This window comes from Sus scrofa, chromosome 3 (assembly GCF_054392235.1).
Source record: "Sus scrofa isolate SSC_HxYL_T2T_F1_AM1 chromosome 3, Sscrofa_HxYL_maternal_Yorkshire_Landrace_v2.0, whole genome shotgun sequence".
In the NCBI taxonomy this organism is placed as follows: Eukaryota; Metazoa; Chordata; class Mammalia; order Artiodactyla; family Suidae; genus Sus; species Sus scrofa.
The window spans coordinates 65,873,237-65,896,423 of NC_139385.1; the positions used below are offsets into that span (position 1 = coordinate 65,873,237).

The 23,187-nt window shown below is 45.1% G+C and overlaps 1 protein-coding gene across 2 annotated transcripts in view; it reads left to right on the plus strand.

Moving 5' to 3' along the window:
- The window catches only part of LONRF2 (LON peptidase N-terminal domain and ring finger 2), a 41,263-nt gene extending 22,610 nt beyond the window's left edge, over positions 1 to 18,653 (plus strand). The window contains exons 6-12 of one of the 2 annotated variants that reach the window (XR_014841372.1): positions 1,022 to 1,121; positions 1,379 to 1,493; positions 6,074 to 6,195; positions 7,875 to 8,033; positions 11,384 to 11,546; positions 14,139 to 14,803; positions 16,678 to 16,914. Coding sequence is in view for 1 of the 2 variants with exons in the window: in XM_021087177.2 (XP_020942836.1) it covers positions 1,022 to 1,121; positions 1,379 to 1,493; positions 6,074 to 6,195; positions 7,875 to 8,033; positions 11,384 to 11,546; positions 14,139 to 14,288; positions 17,272 to 17,466 (1,004 nt within the window). In the remaining variant the exon portion in view is untranslated. Of the gene's footprint in view, positions 1 to 1,021; positions 1,122 to 1,378; positions 1,494 to 6,073; positions 6,196 to 7,874; positions 8,034 to 11,383; positions 11,547 to 14,138; positions 14,804 to 16,677; positions 16,915 to 17,271 lie in introns of those variants that run through there. The other variant, XM_021087177.2, reaches the window with a different exon arrangement.
- The last annotated feature ends 4,534 nt before the right edge of the window (positions 18,654 to 23,187 follow it).

Sequence of the window (23,187 nt, forward strand, 5' to 3'; positions counted from 1 at the left end):
GAAGATAAATTATGACTATATACAGTCAGCCCTCAGTATCCACAGGTTCCGTATCCCCGAATTCAACCAAACACAGATCAAAAATATTTGGGAGAAAAAAAAAATCCAGAAAGTGCGGAGAAGCGAAACTTGATTTGGCCCTGTGTAGCAATATAGCATTTATATTGGATTTGCAACTATTTACATAGCATTTACAGGTATTAGGTATTTACATTAAGGCAGAAAGCAAGATGCCTTTAAATTCTTAACCTTATGTGTTGTGCCTCTACCATTTTCTCCTTTTCTCTCTCTTTTTGTTTGCAGGAAACATAATTTCTTACATTTAAAAACACATTTTCAAGTCCAAGCAACCCTCATGTATTGCATTTCACTTTATTGAGCTTTGCAGATACTGTGTTCTTTTTTTTTTTTTTTTTTTTTTTTTTTTAACAAATTGAGAGTTTGTGGCATACCTGTGTTGTCCAAGGGTGGTTAGCAATTTTAAGCAAGAGAATGATCTTTATTTAATACATATACCATTTTTAAGATGTAATACTGTTGCACACTTAAGGGATTACAGTATAGCATAAACATAAGTTTTATATGCACTGACAAACCAGAAAAATATGTATGACTCCATTTATTTTAATATTCACTTGATTGCAGTGGTCTGGAACCCGCCCTCAGTATCCCTGAACATAAATATAAGTTTTATATGCACTGAGAAACCAGAAAGATGTGTATGACTCTATTTATTTTAATATTCACTTGATTGCAGTTGTCTGGAACCCACCCTCAGTATCCCTGGGAGGGGGTGCTTAGGTTTTATGCAAACACTCTACCATTTTATAGAAGGGATTCCAGAATCAGGGATCTTGGTATCTGTGGGGGTCCTGGAACCAGGGATGTGGAGGGACCGCTGTCCTGCCGAGGGTGATGTCACCTTGGTGTAACACCTTATCCAGAGGAAATATAGGTACTGCATGCTCGTGCTGTTACCCAGATGTGCACGTGCTGATGAGAGCATTTAACTTTTTTTCAGAGGCAGATTCCTCACCGCAGAGGGACGCGAGCTGTAACCCAGGAGAAGGTGCAGAGCTCCCGATAGATGTGGCTGACTTTGAGTGTGCCCTCTGCATGAGGTAAGAGGACACAATCTCCGCAACTCTGACAAATGCAGCCTTCCTGAATTTTGTGTCTTAAACGTAATAGGCTTTTCACTGTCAGAGAAATTATATCTACCTCAATAACAATTGATTTATTTTCTAAAATTTTGATAAGGAAGATATCAATGGAAAATGCATATATAGGTGATTTCTAGACTTCTTACGATAGTCAGTCGGTTACTTGAAAGTCTCTTGTGGACCTTTCTTGCTGAAAACCCAGATGTTTCCTCCAGGTTGCTCTTTGAGCCTGTCACCACGCCATGTGGACACACCTTCTGCCTAAAATGCCTTGAGCGCTGTCTGGACCATGCCCCACATTGTCCTTTGTGCAAAGAAAAACTTTCGGAGGTAAGTACTTCTTGGGAAATGACAGTTCAGCCCGACTCCTCTCCCCTCTGTAGATGCTCATTTTGTGGATTGGCTTTGCTTCTCCCCATTTGTTAAAGATGTCAGGTTTCTCCAATCAGTGTGAGGTCTTTTCCCATCTCTCTGATTTCTCAGAAAACACATGGGGGAAGTGTAGATACAGAAAGAGATAAATTTCAAGGAGATTTTTCGGGCACAAGTTATAGTTGAGCTAGCCTGAAAAGAACTAATATTTTTGGAGCTTTTACTGTGTTAATTGTAAAGAGTGGCGGTGCCGTTGCTCAGTTCTCACCATATGTTCCTAAGGGTTGAGATAACAGTATGGAGCACTTGGTGGGTGCCAGGGACTCCTTCTACCACATCTCAAGGTGAAGTCATATTATGATGCTTGGTTCTGCTTAGAATTGAAGACTTGATCATTTCTTATTAATAAAAATGTATTGAAGTATAGTTGATTTACAGTGTGTTAACTTCTGCTGTACAGCAAGATTCAGTTATATATATATACATATATACACACATACGTTTTTATGTATACATACATATTTTGCATGTATGTAATGTATGTACATACATTACATATGAGCACACACACACATACATTTTTCATATTCTTTTCCATTCTGGTTTATCCTAGGATATTGAATACAGTTCCCTGTGCCCTCCAGTAGGACTTTGTTGCTTATCCATTGTACATGTAGTACAGCCTCTGCTAATCCCAAACTCCCAATCCTTCCCTTCCCCACTTCTCCACCCTCCCCTTTGACAACCCCAAGTCTCCTCTCTTTGTGAGTCTGGTTTTGTTTCCTAGATATCTTGATTTGTGTTGTATTTTCGATTCCACATATAAGTGCTATTACATGGTATATGTCATTCTCAGTCTGACTGACTCTGCTTCGTATGACAATCTCTAGGTCCATCCTTGCTGTTCCTAGTGACATTAGTTCATTCTTTTTTGTGGCTGAGTAGTATTCCATTGTATATATGTCCCACATCCTCTTTTAGCCATTCATCTGTCGGTAGACATTTAGGCTGTTTCTTGGCCATTGTAAATAGTGCCACTGTGAACATAAGGCTCAATCATTTCTGACCACTGGGAAGTCGCTTTGATGCCACACGAGTTGCAAAGGTTCTTTGTCTGAAATCAAGACCTGTAAAACTTAGGTTCCACAAGGAAGCTATGTAACTGTGTCTAACATAATTAAAAGACTGTTAAATCCATTTGTTGGGCATGGTAAATACAATAGACAGCATTTAGAAACTGTAGGCTTTCTGATCAAACAGTGGATATGTATGAACTGTAAAGGGCTGTGATCCCTTTGGCACCACTGACTTTCCACAAAGCAGGTTACTTAGCTTTAGTGGGAATGGGATCTTCCCCCATTTCCATAAAACACTACTAAGAATATTTGCCTTAGTTGCCTCCTAGACATTAAGCTCCCTTAATACATCATAAGTAGGATCAATATTTTTAAAACAAATATATGTATTCATTATGAAAATCTGTATGGTAAGAGGAGATAGAATGCTTATGTGACTTTTTCCATATTGGTAACTTTTTAATTTACTGATTAACCTTGTTAAAATAACTTGTTATAATTAAAGTCTCTCTAAGACACTGTAGGTACACAGGCTACTTGCAGACATGCTGAGTCTAATTATCCTGCATTCATTCTCAAGAGGAATGTCAACCATGGACAGGGCTGTCACTTGTCATCGTGTGCCGTCATGGTGGCTGTTCCTGAGTCTGATAGCATCCACCTTGGCGATCCCTGTGTGATTCTACCCTAGGGTGTTTTGCTGTCTCTTCTTGCTAACAGGGAGGTGGCATCTGGCCTGCCGCTTGCTGTACCCAACCTAGTCTGGGCCAGTGGGCCTGGAGAGGGTGCACGTGTCCTCAAGAGTAAACCGCACTTCTTTGTGACTACTATTTATAGCACAGACCCACACTCCCTTCCAAGTTAAGTGTTGTCTGGGGCGGGGGGGAGGGGAGGGGGGCTATGCAGCGAAGATGTGGATTCCATCCCTGGCCTTGCTTAGTGGGTTAAGGATCTGGTGTTGCCATCAGCTATGGTGTAGGTTGTCAGCGCGGCTTGGATCCAGCCTTACTGTGGTTGTGGCTGTGGCTGGCAACTACAGCTCCTATTCGACCCTTAGCCTGGGAACGTCCATGTGCTTGCAGGTACAGCCCTAAAAAGACAAAAAAGAAAAAAGAAAAAAAAAAAAGACTATAAGCTCTTTAGGGACAGAGATAACATGTTTTGTTTTTACTTGGTCTTTAGGGACCAGATATGCTAGGGGTTTGAAAAAAATCCATGTTGAATGAATGAATGATTCCATGCAAGGTATATATACATAGATTGCCAATGTTCCAGAAATGAGAATATAATGAAGCAAAGTTCAGACTCCTACTCTGGTCTTTCTTGAATGCAGAAATCACTTCATGAGCTTGGACTTCCTCACAGGTGTTACTGTAAACATGAGCTATCCATTATCTATGTAACAAAAAGACAAGTCGGGCTAATTTCATTGTATTGCTCTACGATAAAACGAAAGCATGAGCTAACAGTTTGTACTTAGTCATTAATAACAGCACTTAGTCATTAATAACAGCAGTTATAAGGTAGTATTGTGAATGAAGCAACACTTGTTTCTGCTGGTTCGTCTCTTACTGAGGTTCTCAAGTGCAGTGGTTTCCAGAGGTTGAATTCCAAGTTCTCAGTCAGGCATAGTGATCTTTGGAGCTTGTTTACATGAGCTAAAGGGAAAGATGGCAGTGTGTCTAGGACTCACCCGTGTGTTATTACATAGAGCAAGCCCACGCCCAGAAATGCAGCAGGTTGCCAAAACTGCAGGACATTGAAACCTACCAGGTCTGGGGTCCCAGCTATGCCATGGTGGCTCTGTATTGGTCCCTTAATTTCAAAGACCCCAGACTTCTTTATGAGTGCAGGGTAGACACTACCTATAGGATAGAGCAGTAAGCCTACCTTAACTTATAGGTATGTTAGGATGTCTGTGAAAAAGAGCTGTTACTTGCAAATTTGTATGCTTGAGATAAAGTCAATGCAGAGAGTTTTATCACACACACTCAGTAAGAGTTCTTCCGCCATCTGTGACCCTTCAGCCTGCCGATCCTAGCATTATTGAAATTCAGTTTCCACCTCCTTTCCCTTCACATCCAACTTTTTTTAAAATTTAATTTTTATATTATATTGGGCTCATTTATTTATACACATCCAACTTTAATTCCTTGGTCCCTCACACCTTTTCTCAATCCAAATAAAGTCAACTCTTGGCTTTTGGTGTGTGTTTGTGTAAGAAGCACAACAGAACCAGAGAGCACCCACAAAACTGGGAAATTGGTTTTAGTTTAAATCCACAATCTTAAATCTGAGATGCAGATTATTATTCATCATTCCTGCTTGGCTTCTCTGGTCACTGAAGCCTACATGGTGATTATTTCATAAATAGGAAAATAATCTCTTCCAGCTCACCCCTGTCCCCTCCCTGACATTGTGACACTTGCCAGCAAGATTGGAGTTGCTCCTCCAGGTAGACCCCTCCTCCTGTGCCCCCCTCCCCTCAGGGCTGAGTTCCCTGCTCTCACCCCCTCCCTTTTCTCCCCCAAGTCCCCACCTCCACCTCCTTGTTGACCCTTGACCCAGAAGAGAACACTTCGTCCTTGAGAATGAATTACCACATGGTATTGATACTGGAATCTGGGTTCTTTTTCATCGCAGCTGAAGAATGAACTTTGTGAACATACAGGAGCAAGCAAGCAAAGTCTTTTTATTTTTATTTATTCTTTTAATTTTTTTTTGTCTTTTGTCCTTTTAGGGCTGCACCTGCGGCATATGGAGGTTCCCAGGCTAGGGGTCTAATCGGAGCTGTAGCCACTGGCCTAAGCCACAGTCACAGGAATTCCAGATCCAAGCCACGTCTGCGACCTATACCACAGCTCACAGCAATGCCTGATCCTTAACCCCCTGAACAAGGCCAGGGATAGAACCTACAACCTCATGGTTCCTAGTTGGATTCGTTTGCTGTGCCACAATGGCAAAGTCTTTATTAAAGGAAAGCAAACAGCTCCCAGGGCTGCTGGGAGCGGGGAGAAGAGCCCCCTTCTTTACTATCCAGTAGGGGTTTTTATCCCTTAAAGATGGGGGGGGGGGTCCAGAAAGATGTGGTTTTCTCCCATTAGCCTTGCTCAATTACCTATATCAGTCCTTCTCCAATAGGGTTTTAGGGGTGGAAATGGAAGTTTTTGGTTTCTTTGTCCTTTTCTTTGCTTAGCCTAAGTCACCATTCCTCTCATTCCTTTTTTATCTATTGAGAGGTGGGCTAGAGATTCGCATTTCCTGTAGTAAACAAAGCCTGTGCAGAATGTGCATATCCTACAATAAAACAAGGCCTGTGGGAATGTTCCTCCCTGGAGCCCTTAAGCCACAAATGTTAATCAATATCTATATCAAAGAATGTATAGGGGAGCCGTGCTCCTAACACTGACAACCTGAGTTATTATCTGCCTCAGTATTACTTACCATTGTCTTTTGTCACAGTTGTTGGCCAGCAGGAATTTTAATATAACGACTCTGGCCGAAGAATTAATACTGCGCTATCTGTCGGATGAACTGTCTGACAGGAAGAGAATTTACGACGAGGAAATGACGGAGCTGTCAAAGTAAGTCGTTGTGCTTCAGGTGCTTGGTATTGAGTTCAGGTTAGAGAAGAAAGTCCTTGTTAGCCTCACAGCTGCAGGTGTTTCCCCCTTTGGCAGAGAAATGAGCCTCAAAAAAGAAAAAAAGGAATGATCCCAAAGAGTTTATGGAAATTTAACTGAAAAAGGGTTTAGGAAATATTTCACAAATGTGTTTTGACGAAATTATGAGGTTGCTTTTTGTATCTCAATAAACAGTATTGAATTTTTCAGAATTGAAAAGGCACAGCATGTAGAAATGGAAGGGAAAACTGGATTATGACTCAAACTTGATAGTTGTTTTTCCTCTTTTAAAGTGATTAAAGTTTTGGGTTGTAATAACCTGAACATATTGAAATTCTTTTTTAGGGTCACACCCACAGCATATAGAGGTTCCCAGGCTAGAGGTTGAATTGGAGCTGTAGCCACTGGCCTGCATCACAGCCACAGCAACACAGGATCTGAGCCGTGTCTGTGACCTACACCATAGCTCACAGCAATGCCAGATCCTTAACCCACTGAGCGAGGCCAGGGACAGAACCTGCGTCCTCATGGATACTAGTCAGATTCGTTTCTGCTGAGCCACAATGGGAACTCAGGACATATCGAGATTCTTATCATTCATCTCTTTTTATCTAGAACTCATTACCTTTGACTACTTTATGGCTTGTGCTTTCATCAGAATTTGTTTTTATTCCGATATAATTGATATTCAACATTATATTAGCTTCAAGTGTCCAACATCAGTTGATATTTGTGTATATTGTGAAATGATTAGCACAATAAATCTAGTTAACATTTCTCACCAGGTATAGTTACTTTTTTTTTTTTTTCTCTTTTTAGGGCCACACCCGTGGCAAATGGAAGTTCCCAGGCTAGGGGTCGAATGGGAGCTGCACCTGCTGACTTACACCACAGCCACAGCAACGTGGGATCCAAGCCACATCTTTGACCTTACTACAGCTCATTGCAACACGGGATCTGGATCCTTAACCCACTGAGTGAGGCCAGGGATTGAACACGTATCCTCATGGATGCTAATGGGGTTCCTAAACTGCTGAGCCACAATGGGAACTGCCAATTTTTTTTTTTCTTATGGTGAGAACTTTTAAGATCTACTCTCAGCAACTTTCAGACATGTAACAAAGTCTTGTCAACTAGAGTCACTGTGCTGCCCATTACATCCCCAGGACTGACTTATTCTATAACTGTAAGTTTGTACCTTTGGATCCCGTCACCCATTTCACCCCCTGTCCCCTGCCTCTAGCAGCCCAGTCTGTATCTCTGAGCTTGGTTTTGTTTATTGATAGATTCCACACATAAATGAGGACATAAGGCATTTGTCTTTCTCTGTTGGAGTTATTTCACCTAGCACAGTGCTCTCAAGAACATCAGAATGCTTTTGTAGTGGTCATCAGCATATTCTCTCTCATCAGATTCTCTCTCTCCCTGGCTTGGCATGAAACCAGGGTCACCTGATGGATGTTCTCCTGCTGTGTGGCCCTGGCTTTCTTTTCCTGCTTAGGACCGAAGCAGGCCAGAGGGTTTTGTTCTGTAAATAAGCAAATTGAGGTTGGCTAGCCTTAGCTGTTTTACAGCGACCAGCTCTCCCTTCTGTTGCTAATGGCTCCCGCGTCTAAGTTACCCTTTCTCTCACCCTGCAGTCTGACCAGAGATGTGCCCATCTTTGTGTGCGCCATGGCCTTCCCCACCGTCCCCTGTCCCCTCCACGTTTTCGAGCCCCGCTATCGGCTTATGATCAGAAGATGCATGGAAACTGGCACCAAACGGTTCGGCATGTGTTTATCTGCTGAGCACGCGGGGTAAGAATCACCAGCCTCCAAAGGAAGGGTCCTGATTAAATGCATCATTTGTTATTTCTCTTGATGAACAATTGAGGAGGATGTTGCAAATCTCTAGTGGCTCCTCTTAAGACAAAGTATAAATCCAGGGCCGTCCAGGATGTGATCCCAGCCTTCTTCCTAGCCTCATCTTCTACTCCGTCCTTTCAGACATTGTACCTGCTGGTCCACTGCCATATCATTTGCCTTCATCCAAGTATTTCTCCCAATACGGGTTGTGTTTTCACGCCGCCATTCTTCCCTCTGCCTTCCCTTCAGCCTCCCACATTATACAAGCAAATCTGGTCCAGCTTTTCAGATCTAAAAAATTGTTTCATCTTCCATGAAACCTTTGTCTACATAGCCAGAAAAATTTCAGTCTTAGGAAAACCCATGGCACTTGGTTTTTCTCTCTGTTTTGCATCTGCTATCTGGGGAAGACGGTCCAGATCAGCAGAGAGCTCCCCTCCAAGGCCTGCTTTGGGAACTCCAGGTCCTTTCCACCTCCTGGCCTCCTGATCCCCTAGGGCTTTGTTGTTACTGAGTGGTCCTGATGAGGTCACTGCATCCAGGTTCTAGCTAATGCTTGTAGGGGATTCCAGAGCAAAGGGGCCCAGGTCTCTGCTGCTCACAGTTGCTGCAAAGGAGGCTGGGAAGTGTTCATCCAGACACCCAGGAGGGAGGGGAGAATGGATGTTTGGGCCACCTTCTAGGCTAGTTTCCACCATCTACACCTAGGAACAGATCGTAAAGATATGTGTAGGGCCTTTATGGAGAAAAGTCTACCACTGTATGGAAAGATGTTCAGCAATGGACAGAAATACTACGTTCATGGGTACATAGATTCAGTGTCCCCTAGAGATGTTCGTTTGCTCCAGTTTGGTCTATAAGTCAAAGGTCACTCTGATCTGCACCCCAAGAGGGGCTTTTTTATGGGATTGCTCAAGCTGATTTTAGAACCCCTGTGTTAAGGCAGCAGATCAAGACCATGATGGTTTTGAGGACACCTGCTGAGCCAGATGGGAGAATATTCCTTCAATGAACTTAAAAGTCCAAGTCAGTAGATCTTTGAAACAGACCATAGAGATAAGCAGTCTACTCATATATGGACTCCCAAGTTTATATATAATTTTGTGAAAAAAGGCAAAACCACTTAATAAAAGGTGCTCAGACAGTTGGTGGGTGGTCTAAACAGGAAAGGAAATTTCTTCTTTGCCTTATGCTGTACACACGTGTATGCGCCCATTGTGAGATGTGAAAACAAAGTGCTAAAAGATTTGAGAGAAAATATTGGGGACTGTCTTTATAATTAGAAATAGGGATTTTTTTGCTTTCTTTTTGTCTTTTTAGGGCTGCACCCCCGGCATATGGAAGTTCCCAGGGTAGGGTTCGAATTGGAGCTGCAGCTGCTGACCTACACCACAGCCACAGCAATGTGGGATCCGAGCCTCATCTGTGACCTGCACCACAGCTCACAGCAACATTGGATCCTTAACCCACTGAGGGAGACCAGGGATCGAACCTGTGTGCTTATGGATCCTAGTTGGGTTCATTAACTACTGAGCCACAAAGGGAACTCCAAAAGAATTTTTTCTTAACACAAGATGCCGAGAGCACTAGCCTAGAGGAGGAGGTGAATAAATATGAATATATTAAAATTTGAGTCATCATAGCAGGAGCAGAGTGACAACAGAAGTTCTGCAAGTTCCACTTCCACCGAGGATATGGATCACCCAGACTAGATTTACTCCAGATAAAGTACGGAGCATATGCTTCTTGAACCCATTGAAGTGCTCAGGGTAACAGAGGCAAGACGGGTCCTGCAGGGAGAGCAGGCAGGAGCCCTGGCTCACCTGTGGCCAAGCCCGGGGGAGGCATGGGGGAGAGGGAGGATGCTGATGATTCTTGGGGCAGATTCTAATGGCCTCATGTGGCGAAACACGAGAGCTTTGAGCCCCGGCAGCTGCAGGCTCTGCGGCCGAGACAGACTTGGGAGGAGCCGACACTGGAAGGCTGAGCCCCGAGCACAGGGCAGCGAGGCCTCCCCTGACAGGGCTCTTCAGGGCCTGCATGCATGTCCCTGCTGAGGAGATGGACCCTCACGTGAGCAGGAAGAGAGTGTTTGGCCATCCCAGTAGCGGCGTTAGGACTGCGCAGGTGGCTCACCGGGGCATCGGACTTCAGAGCTGTATGCTTGTGCGAAGTTGTTCCCTTTAGAATCAGAGCGCCTTGGGTTCTGACCTCAGCCCTCGGTCCTCCTGTGGCCTTAGATCAGTTGTTGAGTTCTTCCAAGCCTCCGTGTTCATGCTTGTACTTGGATGAGTACGTGCGATAAACTCTTCTGCGTAATGCTAGACACTGTAGGCACGGCCAGTACCTTCAGGACACGGGCGTCAGAACCATGATGGGGTGGGATCAGGTGGGAGAGCTTTGCAGTGATGACACAAGTAGCCCAGGCCAGTATCTGGGGCTGTCCCTGCGTGTGGGGACAGGTGAGGGAGGCAGGACCTGTCAGGGAGGGCGAAGGGGGGGAGCAGGGGTGTTGGGTCAGCGACTGGTGAGCAGGGGCACAGTGTCACGGGTGACTCCGCTGGGGTGGTGTCAGCGGATCGGTGGGGTTTGGAGGCTGGATGGGGAGCCGGGAGATGAAGGCAGTGGTTGGAGCCGACTTTCCAAGGCAGCACGCTCTCTGGATGCCGGTGACGCCCTCTGGGCCTAGGGGTGAGGGCTGTGAGGGGCCGAGGGCTGTGTTGGGTCCGGATCCCCGCCCTGTTGGCCTAAACGACTGGGGCAAGGGTGCCATGTCCCTGAAGGCCCTTCCTCTGCCCCCCATGCCCACCTGTGTGTAACGAGAGGAGTCATCTGCTGGTGTCCTTCAGAGAAGAAGAGATCCTTGCTGCTCTGATGTGGGGACGCTGCTCTTTTTGTTTGGCTTTTGATTCCTTCGAGACCTAGGCTTTCACCTAGGGAGAAGTAAGGACCTCCTGCCTTCTGTTCTGGTCCATTCTATTCTATCCCATCCCATCGTATTCTGTTCTTTTTTTTTTTTTTTTTTTTTTTGTCGTTTTAGGGCCACACCCACAGCACATGGAAGTTCCCAGGCTAGAACCAGAGCTACAGCTGCTGGTCAAATTGGAGCCACAGCAACGCCAGATCTGAGCCACGTCTGTGACCTACACCACAGGTCACAGCAAGGCCGGATCCTTAACTCACTGAGCAAGGCCAGGATCCAACTCACGTCCTCATGGTTACAGCTGAGCCACGACGGGAACTCCATCTTCCTGCATTTTAAAAAGTCACAGTCGTTTCTTCCGGCTGTCCCGTCCCGCCAGGCTCTCGGAGTATGGCTGCATGCTGGAGATTAAGGGTGTCAGGACCCTTCCTGACGGAAGTTCTGTCGTGGATGCCATTGGGATCAGCAGGTTCCGCGTTTTAAGCCACCGCCACAGAGACGGCTACAACACGGCAGACATCGAGTATCTTGAAGATGAAAAGGTGAGGCTGGTTTTACTGGTGGGGGTAGAGGTCCTTCACCTCGTTTCCCTCTGTGTTGTGGGGAGGCCAGGCTAGGTCGTTACTGGCAGTCTTACTGTTTTCCTCCTTAGTTCAGTATGTAAGTGCCTTTTTTTTTTTTTTGGTCTTTTTAGGGCCACACCTGTGGCGTATTGTATGGAAGTTCCCAGGCTAGGGGTTGAATCAAAACTATAGCTGCCAGCTGACATCATAGCCACAGCAATGCCAGATCCGAGCTGCGTCTGCGACCTACACTACAGCTCCCTGGCAATGCTGGGATCCTTGACCAGCTGAGCAAGGCCAGGGATCGAACCTGCGTGCTCATGGATACTAGTCAGGTTTGTTTCTGCTGAGCCACAACGGGAACTCTGTATTTACTTACTAACTCAGGATTTTTACCTGAGTTGGAGCTGGTGGAGAAACCCTCCCCTTCTGCAAACTGTGACTGCCACACATTGCAAAATGGGTTTGTGAGTTGTCGTTTTGATGTTCTGTCCCAGGGGTTGGAAGGCCTTGTCTGTGAGGGATGCACAGTAAGTATGGTGACTTTCCAGCTCACGTGGCCTCTGTCGCAGCTTCTCAGCTCTGCTGTAGCACAGATGTAGCCACAGATAAGACATAGATGAGGGAACATGATTGGTTTGCAGTCAAGTGCTGTTGGCAAACACAGCATATGGGATTTGACTTGCAAGTGGCCGTCCATCCCTGTTCTAGATGCTGGTTTTGGTTCAGGATGTAATAATGTAAAACCCTGGTGCTTAAAAATACCTCCTAAAGCTACATATCAATGGCTTGGCTCTCTTACCCCTTTAGAAGTCTTTACATGTCTAATAGAGACATCAGAAGATGTATTTTGACAGATCGGCAACATTTTTGAAAGGATTCTCAAATCTTTTCCTAATTGTCTTTAGTCATTAATTGCCCCAAACAAGAAACAGCTCTGTTGCCTATCTGCAGATGAATAGATAAACAAATTGTAGTGACTCATACAAGGCAACGGCCTGGCAGTAAAAAAAGAGTGAATTTCTGACACACAGAACAACATGAATGCATTTTCTAGACATGGTCTCCTAAACTGAAGAAGCCAGACACACAAAAAATACACTGTGCGACTTTGCTTATGCCCTTCTGAGAATAGGCGTAACAAGTCTTTGGCGATGGGGTCAGAGAGCGGCTTCAGGGTAGGGAGCTGTGATGGATGGGAAGGGGGTGGAGAGTCCTTCTAGGAGATGGAAGTGTCCTCAGTTCTGTTCAGGATGGTGGATGTGCTAGAGTGTATGGTTGACGACACTTAGAGCCCACAGTTGAGAACTGTGCTTTCTCAGTGTGTAAGTCATGCTGCAAAAAGCATTAAAAATGACTATAAGGAGGAAGCCCTTGGAATGACTGGATCTCTCTTTTGAATTCTTTGATCCACATTTGGAAATGTGGATGGGGCATCTTCAGCTCTCTCATATACCGCTGGAGGGCACTTTGGGGACAGAGATACATTTTTGTGACACCTGTGAGCAGTCACATCCACACCATGGGGTCAGCTCTGTCCTTTTTCCAGACAGAAAAGGACATCTGTTTCTGGTCATCTGTTCACCCTGATTTTCACAAAGACTGTCATTTTATAACCAGGAAGGACCTTTGTAGTTTAGTCCCATTTTACAGATGAGAAAATTCTGTCCTAAGGAGGCCACAGAACTGGCTCACATTCCCACACAAGAAGCAATGCTGAAGCCAGAACAAACCTGGGCCCCTTGTCCCCCGCCCAGTGCTTTTCCCATCAGGTGTCCTCAGCAGAACTGAGCCATACTGGCCCGTGAGATGGGTACCAGGTTGAGGCGGGGGCGGTGTGTGTGTGTGTGTGTGTGTGTGTGGTCTGTCTAAGGGCTTAGGGCCTCCCGGGGGCATCAGGCTCAGGCCATGCGCTGTCACTGTAGCATGTCTTTTGGAATATAGTTTGGTGATGTGGAATACAGTTTTAAAAGGTTACAACTCTTTGACTTGATAATTCTGCTTCAGGGACTCTATCCTAAAGAACTGAGAGCCCCTTCTCTCTTTCTCTCTCTCACACACACATGGAAAACCACCTTTGCATAAATACGTATGTTACTTGTGTTATTTTAAAATCTATCTCACTTGAAGGATTGAGTGAATTATGATGTATCTCAGAGGGTTGTGTGTCGCCATGGAAAATTATTCATAATAACATCAGACCTATGTTATGTCAAGAGAAACATCTGGGCGTTACAGATGGACAGGCAGGGAGGGTAGCTTCAGATCCATGGCATAATGAATGTGCAGATTTCTGGGTTGGGCATCTATCGAGTTTATAGAACACTAATGAGTTCCCTGTGGCCTTGTGGTTAAGGGTTTCACATTGTCACTGCTGTGGCACGGCTTCGATCCCTGGCCCAGGAACTTCTGCATGCTGTAGGTGCAGGCAACAACAACAACAAACACCACCTTATAAATTATCCAAGTGCCGGGAATCCACCCAGTGGATGTGGCTGTGGCCGCTGTGGGGGTGTATGTGTGTGTGTGTGGCGGTGGATTGCTGAGAAGGTCGTCTTTTTCCTCATTTAGGTGGAAGGTCCAGGGCACGAAGAACTCTCCACGCTCCACGATTCTGTGTATCACCAGTCCGTGTCCTGGTTTACTTCGCTGCAGGATCACATGAAAGAACAAATTTTAAGCCATTTTGGGTTAATGCCAGACAGGGAGCCTGAGCCTCAGGTATGCCGTCCCCCTCCCCTTCATGGAGCTGAGACCCAGGGTGCTGATGGAGAACTTGGGCATACCTGCTGTGCTTTTGACTCCATCATGATCGCCTCTGAGCCAGTTCATGGATCAGTAGCCCCAGGAAGCACCTAATGGGTAGTGTGTGCCTTTGGAAGCAGAGCAGTAATTGCCTTCTGATGAACACGGTGTGAAGGTAATTCTTTTCTATCAGAAATCAGTTTATTCTGATGGGCTGTCAGTCTTTGTTCTTCTCTCACCCACATGGGAAGATCTGGCAGTCATTTCACTGTACTGGCAGGAACCCTCCGCATTTTGTGCATAATGCTGCCTTGTACCTAATGAGCAGGTGTTGCATAAATGAAGAGGAAGTTCCCTAAAGCTTGTTCAGTCAGAAGCTCTCCTAGTGGAGTTCCCATCATACTTCAGTGGTTAACGAATCCGACTAGAAACCATGAGGTTACAGGTTCAATCCCTGGCCTTGCTCAGTGGGTTAAGGATCCGCCGTTGCTGTGAGCTGTGGTGTAGGTTGCAGATGTGGCTCGGATCCCGTGTTGCTGTGGCTCTGGTGTAGGCTGTCGGCTACAGCTCCAATTGGGCCCCTAGCCTGGGAACCTCCATATGCCATGGGAGCAGCCCAAGAAGTGGCAGAAAGACCAAAAAAAAAAAAAAAAAAGGGCTCTCCTAGCCATCGGTCCTGTCAGCATCATTGGCTTTCTCCGGTGCTCCCAGGAGCGCTTTCAGTGATGCTGGTTCTTTAAGTGGTGAACGGACTTCAGGTCTGTGAAGCATTTCTGAGTGCTGAGGCCACCTCTGCCCTGCCTTTAGGTGACAGAGCCAGGCAGGGTGGTTTGGGCTGGTGACTGAAAGCGTATGGTTCTTCCTATATACACACTCCCACCTGTCCTGGGAGGGGCAGGACCAGGTCTCAGGATGTTTAGGGTAAGATGTGTAGCTTTTCCATCCATTTTTACATTCTTTTCTCTCTTGAGAGCTTCTATCTTCTCCCCATGCTTGCGTTCTTTCTTTTCCAAACTCAGGACAGTGCTTTCAGCTGAAAACTGCCCCTGAGCCCTTCCCCACCCTCCGCTCCATCATAACCTCTTCCTCCTGTTGTGTAGCCCGGATTCAGAAAGCACAGTGATTAGAGTAACTTGGTTATGGTGTGAGTCATTGTTTTTTTCTAGGAATTTTTGCTTATTAACTCAGTTTATCTGGGAGTTCCCATTGTGGCTCAGAGAGTTATTAACCCCACTAGTATCCATGAAGGCGTGGGTTCATTCCTTGGCTTCGCTCAGTGAGTTGGGGATCCAGCATTGCTGTGAGCTGTGGTGCAAGTCACAGACAAGGTTCAGTTCCCATGTTGCTGTGGCTGTGGTGTAGGCTGGCCAATGCATCTTGGATTTGACCCCTAGCAGAAACCTCCATATGCTGTAGGTGCAGCTTAAAAAAAAAAAAAAAAAAAGCACCCCCCCCCCCATTTATCTCTAATTGTAATGCATCACACAAACACAGCAGCTTCAAACAATAGACATCTGTTGTCATACAGTTCCAGAGGCCATAGGTCCAACCCAGGTCTCCTGAGGCTGTGCTCAAGGCCACAGCAACACTGGATCCCCTTCTGGATGTTCTGAAGCAGAATTGTTCCCTGACCTTTGCTGGCTGCTGGCGTACCCTGGGCCTTCCTTCCTCCATCCTCTCCTCCAGGCCAGCAGCATTACATCTCTCTGACCATCCTCCATGGTCACATGTCCCTCTGACTGTAGCCCAGGAAAGCTGTCTGCTTGAAGGACCTGCTTGTTTGACGAGATTGGCCTCCCCATCAAGCCTGTTACTCAGTTCTTCCCTGCTCTGTAAGATGAGGAAGGAACGGGGATGGTGAGTCTCATGGAAGGTCATTTCTTCCAAGACCTATACCTTCCTCCCTTGGAGAGGAAGCTCTGGTGCCTTGTGCGCAGTGACGTAGGATGCCCGTACGCTCTGATCGCTCCCCAAGCAGAGGTGACACCAGAGCCCCCTCGTTCCCTGGTTCCCAGTTTGGATTCTACTTGCCTGTGGAGTGGGAACGGAAAAGAGGCCACAATACTGGATGCCAGGGCCTGGATGTCTTGGTTCCAGCCCCAGGAATCTTGAGAACAACGACGTGTGTATATAATTAATAATAACTCTTTATATATGTATTCAACAACTCATATATATGCATATTTGATACATATGTCCATTTGTCAAGTAGATGTTATTAATGTTTTTTTTTTAATTTCTCCAGGCCACACCAGTGGCATTTGGAGGTTCCCAGGCTAGGGGTCAAATTAGAACTGTAGCTACTGGCCTGTACCACAGCCACAGCAACACGAGATCTGAGCTGCATCTGTGCCCTGCACCATAGCTCACAGCAATGTGGGATCCTCAGCCCACTGAGTGGGGCCAGGGATCGAACCTGCATCCTCATGGATACTGGTTGGGTTCTTAACCCGCTGAGCCACAGCGGGAACTCCACATCGACTTTATTATTAGATTTATCTTCTCATAGGACCCAAAATGTACACATATTACTGGCTTTATAAATATTTTGGCTTGTATAGTCTGCTTAAAGCTTAAAAAACAAAACAAACAAACAAAAAAACCCAATGCCACACAACATTGGAAAGTAGAGGTAAAATCATGGTCCCCTCCTCTTGCGGGTCATGTGCTCTGAAGTAGAGCCTCGAGAGAACAAGAGTGACTGAATTCACAAAGAATTTCCCTGAGGAAGCTGCTTATCTTTGCAGACTCTTCCTCTGTGAACTCCCCACCTGCCTGTGTGTAACCCAGAGGTATACTCTGTGTTTTCAGGGCAGGATGAATGGTGAAGCAGACCTGGGATAGAAAGTGGCGTTTAACCCCTGCTCACATGTCTGTGGGTGAAACCAAAGACAGCGCTGGGGGAGCAGGCTTGTCTCTTGGGTGCTAATTTTGTGTTTTCTTTGCACTTCTCTCGCAGAGTAATCCCAGCGGTCCTGCGTGGTCCTGGTGGATCCTGGCGGTGTTGCCGTTGGAACGGAAGGCCCAGCTGGCCATCCTCGGCATGACCTCACTGAAGGAGCGTCTGCTCGCCATTCGGCGAATTTTAGTCATCATCACACGTAAGATGAACAGTCGGCAAGAGCTGGTTAACAGCAGGGAGAGAAATAATTGACTTTCTCTGTCAAGGCTGCTGGAAGCCCTTGGGGTTTTAGGAGGGGTGCCAGATATGGACGAGTTGCCTCCATCCATTGTGCTTTGTAAAATGCTTGTTGATAGAGTTGCAAAACGGAACACTTAGCAAACGTTGACTCCTGCTCAGAAGTGCAAAGTCTGCACAGGACTGTATAGGTTTACTCTGAAATTTGAATGGAGCCCATAGTTGGAAAACAACCTAAAAAAAAAAAAAATCTCTCTGAAACAGATGCTTCTGGTGTGCAGAGTACTGGGAACAGGGGTCGGGATGGGGATCCAGATGGTGGACAGTGGTTTAGGTTTTGCAAGAAAAAAGAGACACCTTTCCTAGAGAGGGGTCTTGCTTCTCCCCTCCCGACGGAAACAGCATGCTTCTCCCGATGGGAACAGCATGCTTCTGTGGGTAGATAGTAAGAGGAAAAGCACATTTTTATCTGGAAGCCTATTTCTCTGAGTACACACTAACTGAAAACGTGCTTTTGGGCTTTAAGTGAAGTCACTGTGGAGTTGTCTGTGAAGTTGAGGCATCCAGCTATTGTCCCTTGCAAGGGCCGAAGTCAGTCCTTACCCTAGAAGTAGTAGAGAACCGGATAGAACTGTGTTTTGTGTCCTGTAGTAGTTCAAACATTGTAAATTGCATGTCGTAATTAAATGAATATCAAAATACAAGAAGATATCTCTTGGATATAGAACAGTCAGAAAACCATGTAGTTGATTTGAGGATATGTATTTACACACACTCATACTAAAGGAAGAATAAAGGGAGCTACAGCTGTATGTGCATTGGGATGTTAAGAGCACAACCAAAGTGGTACAAAGACCCTCTTGCAAATATAACCCTGTCTCACTGACTCCGTGGATGTGAAGGAAGCACTTAGAAGACGGTCATCTTTCTATTCAGATTTATCTTGGAAGTCAGACCAATCAGTAAGGTTCAGTTCACCATTCATCTGCTAATACAGGAAGCCTTTAAAAAGCTCCTATGAAATGGGTATTTATTTATTCTAGGAAAACGTACCAGGAAGGGGACAGGGGGACAGGTATGGAATGTAAATATTTAGCAAGTTTTTCTCCAATCCTGACCTAAAAATCTCTTTTTTTGGCTTGAAGTTTTATAATGATGAGACCAGGTGTTATCTATTAAAAAAAAAATCATGTGACTTCCAACCTCTAGTATGTTTTGGTGATATTAATTGGAATAGCCATTTGGACCTGAGGTACTGAATCTTTCTATGGTCCAAGAGCTGGGGCATTTCGTTGGCTTCTTGGCCTGTGATGTGGATATTCTTAACTCAGAAACGAGGAGAACAAGACTAGAGAGGAAACCAGCTTTGAGTTTTGCTTTATTCATTCCAGGGATGTGATGTTTGAGTTTTTAAAAATATATCTAAAGATACTGAATGTTGGTGGTTTATCAACCCATCAAGCAGTTTATTATTAGAAAGACTTCATAAATCATATTTGTTTCTAATTGTAGGAGTTTTCAGTGGCTGAAATTCAGCTTCATCATAGCAGTGAGTAAATACTATTCTTGTGTAACTTAGTCATGAAGAGAAAATTAGAAAGTATTTTCCAATCAGATGTTCCCAGTGCCTCACATATTATCATTCTCAAATCTCATCTTGAACATGGTTTAGAGATAATTGGGCTAAGTGATTTCTAAAATGTGTTGTTAATTCATGCATTGACAATACTATTCACAATGTTTAGGCCCTGTATCCTAACTTGGTCATCTAAAAGAAAGCCAGACTGCATCTAGTACACCAGAGACCTTTGTCAGAAATGGTTTGTGACCATGCAGGAGCATTGACTATGCTCTTTCTCTTTTGGAAACCCTTTTTCTGCCTTAAAACCGTATCATTGCTGTTTCCATGTGGAGGTGTCCAGATAACCACAATGCGATCACAGTTTCTCGAGCTTTTCTGAAGTTGAGCCTCTGTGTTCAGAGACTCTGGGCTTCCCCATAGCAGTTGTGTGCTATTGCTCTCTCACATCGCTCTTGAAATGACCTCAGTTCTTTAACCAGAATCATTCACTTATCTCTTCCTGACTGTCTGGCACTTTCTGAGTTCGCTTCTCATTCTGAGCCTGCTCAGCAGTTGTGACGCAGACTACAGCAACCAAAGTTTTTATTTTTAGTTATTTATTTTGCTTCTTAGGGTGGCACCCACAGCATATGGAAGTTCCCAGGTTAGGGGTAGAATTGGAGCTACAGCTGCCAGCCTACACCACAGCCCCAGCCACGTGGGATCCGAGCTGCCTCTGTGACCTGTACCACAGCCCAGGGCAACGCTGGATCCTTAACCTACTGAGCGAGGCCAGGGATCAAATCTGCATCCTCATGCATATCAGTTGGATTCATTTCGACTGCAGTACAGCGGGAACTCCCAGAGGTTTTTGTTGTTTCTGTTTTCAGACCCCAAAGGGAGTTGACTGCTATTGTTTCATGCGATGTCCAGCATCATACCTCTGTATTGTGCAAAACAAACAGGAAGAGATTGGTACTTCCTGAGCACTTAGGTCCCATTATTTGTCATGAACTTGAATGAAGGCAGCAATATCCCAAGTCATATTAGGCAGGAAGCTTCCTTTTACACATGTGAAAAATGAAAAAAGAAAAAAAATCTCCAATTGGGTTTGCGACAGATCCAGCTAAAGTAGAACAGTCCCCCTTCCCCTCCCCACCTTTTTTCTATAATAGAGATGTCATTTCTAAGGATTTCTCAGAAGAATAATGTAATGTCTCATTGAAAGTCACAGCATTCCAGTTTAATTTTACAGAAGCTGTTCTGACCCTAATGTTTTAGTTAGAGCAGAATGAAAATAGAACCTACTTAGAGTAATAACAGTGTAGGGGAGTGATTTTTCTTCTTTAGATTTAGCACTTACAGTACAGAACAGAACACTCTGTTAGGTATTTTTCCATTCACTCTCCTAAGTGGCTTGACTCGTAATTCCATCCCTGTCTGTATCTTTGAAATGCAGCTGATATCCTGACAGGCAGTATTCTGAAAGCCCTCGGGATTTGGGGGGCAGGGGTATTCTTCCTTTTTTATGTGTTCGTGGCTTCTGAATTAAGAATTTTTTGAAAATTCCAAATGAAAACATTAAAAATTTTTCAGGTTTATCCATGCGAGCACAAGATTGAACTAATTCATAAGCCAAATTTTGGAATGTTATCCTGTTTTTATACTCACAAAGACATCCTTTCTTACCACAGGACTTTTGAATCATCAAGAAACAAAGTTAGTAGATGGTAGAATTGCTGTGAACAATGATACTATCATTTTGTCGTAAAAGTTTTGGAACATTGGCAGTTGATGCAGTCAGCTGACCTAGCCGTATGACATAAAGTCAGGATTCATAAGCTACCTTTAAAAAGTGTTCATCTGTTTCTTTTCCTTTGTTTTTTAATGTTGTCTTCCACCACTTAAATTACTGTTTAAAATTTAGATGCTGTCTTTCAAATAATAATAAAAATATTGGAGCTCTCCCTGTGACGCAGTGGGATCAGCAGCTTCTTGGTAGTGGTGGGATGTGGGTTCAATCCCTGGCCTCACTCAGTGGATTAAGGATCCTGAGTTGCTGTGAGCTGAGGTGTAGGTCAAAGACGTGGCTTGGATCTCGCATTTCTGTAGCTGTGGTATAGGCTGGCGGCTGTAGCTCCTATTGGACCCCTAGACTGGGAACTTCCATACGCCGCAGGTGTGGCCCTAAAAAAGAAAAGAAAAGAAACCTATCAAGGCCATATTCAAGTAACAAGGAGGGGTGGGAGGGAGAGCTCTCTGGCATTTCCCATCCAAGCGCTCTCTTAGAATAGTTAACACAGCAAATGCTCACTCAAAACTGAGAGAGTTAAACAAGCTCTTTGGGAAGATAGGGTAGGAATAAACATGAAGCAATAGTTAATAAACTCTTTGCAAAAATAGCAAAACTTCAAAGATGTTGTTGTTGTTAATCTCCAAAGAACTGTTTGGGACCAAGTGATAATAGAGCCTAGGTGCAAATGTAAAGACCATGAATTTGAGAAAGAATCCAGAATCAGTTAATAGTCCAGGTAAAAGAGACAGACTGTGAATCCTGAACTTTCTAATGGGGCTTGTCTGGACATCTTGGGAAAGCTGTTTCATCTGATGTTATCTACTTCATTTCTGGAAAATTTTCACCTTCAAGTCATCACGTGGTATGCAGGTCCAGTTAGGGTTTGGTGCTTTCGTGAGATGTGTCACATGAATCCAAGAGTCTGTTCTCTGGAGTTTTGTGGCACACATAGCCGTTGGTACCTAATATGGGCCTTTCTGGCCACGTTGAAGAGAGTCTTTATGGAGGTGTCTTTTTCAGTAGACGAAATCTGCAGGTTGCAAGGTGTTCAGCTTAAGGTCTTTGACTGCCTGGGACATACCCCAAAAAGATTGCTTTGTTACAACATGGTCGTTTATTATAGAAGAAATGAAGCCTTTACAGAATGACATGTATCTCCTTGTATCAGGTGTGGATCAGAAGAGGCAGAGGCCAGGGCCCTGTGTCTGATTACGAGTTGCAAAGGGGATGGCTCTGAGACTGCGAAGGACCAAAGGCGATGCTTTCAGCCAAGGTTATTTGGAAGATCTCTGCACATTTTGCCAATTGAGTCTTAATAGTGCTGTCAGCGCTTTGAGCTGACCTTGCAGATTGAGCCTGGGTGAGCCCAGTGAAAGTGTTACAAAGCTGGCAGGATGGCACAGATTTGTTGAAGCACCTGAGTTGGGAAATGGGTTCTTCCTTACTGAGAAGCTTGAGAGGAGGTTCCCCAGGAAGAGAGAGTCTTTTTCTAACAAAATTTTAGCCATAGAAGCAGTGTTCTGTCTCCAGGGGAAACCTTCAGTCCAGTGCGAAAACATACAGACCATGATGAAAACATAGATTTATATCCACGAGGCGGGGGCAGCTGTATGAAATCCATCTGACAAACCTTGACTGGTCCATCAGGCAATTCAGAGTGTCTAGGAGCCACGTGAACAAGTTCGCCTGGGTTGTATTTGGATGGGTGGGACGAGTAAGGTAGCTACTTCTCGAGGCCTTATTATCTCCCCACCAGGATTGGTTCAGGAGTGCCTTGTCAGGGGGCCACTGGTTTAAGGCACAGGCAGTGGTAAGGAGTGCTTATCAGCTGTCACTACAAGTGTTCGTGGTTTTGCCTGTGGCTACAGTGTGAGAGTGGATAATTCAGCCTGTTGGGCCAATGTAGCCGAAGGTTAAGGTGCTGCTTTGATGACCTCAAGAGGAGTTGCGGTAGCAAACGCAGCCCAATACGTACCATGTTCATCTTTTAAATGGGAACTATTAGTAAACCACGAAAAACCTACATCCGTTAGAGGGGTCTCCTGCAAATTAATACAGAGACTCAAATGGTGGTCTTGCAGTGTGAAACAGTCATGAGGGGTTTCATCAGCGAAGAGGGGAGAAGATAAACAGGATTAAGGTTGAGGACATGAAAGAATTATGGGAGGAGCAGTTAGCAAAAGGATTTCGTAGGTGTGCTGAGAACTTAGGACGGCTGCACTGCACAGGGGCCAGAGAGGGTTCGGGAGGAGCGGTGATTATTTCTTTGGTGGCCTTCACCAGAAGAGCAGTGCCAGGCATGGCTCTGAGGCAAGGGGAGTATTCCAGTGCCATGGGTATAGCTATTGGCGGTAATACCCTCTGGGTTGGTGACAGTCCC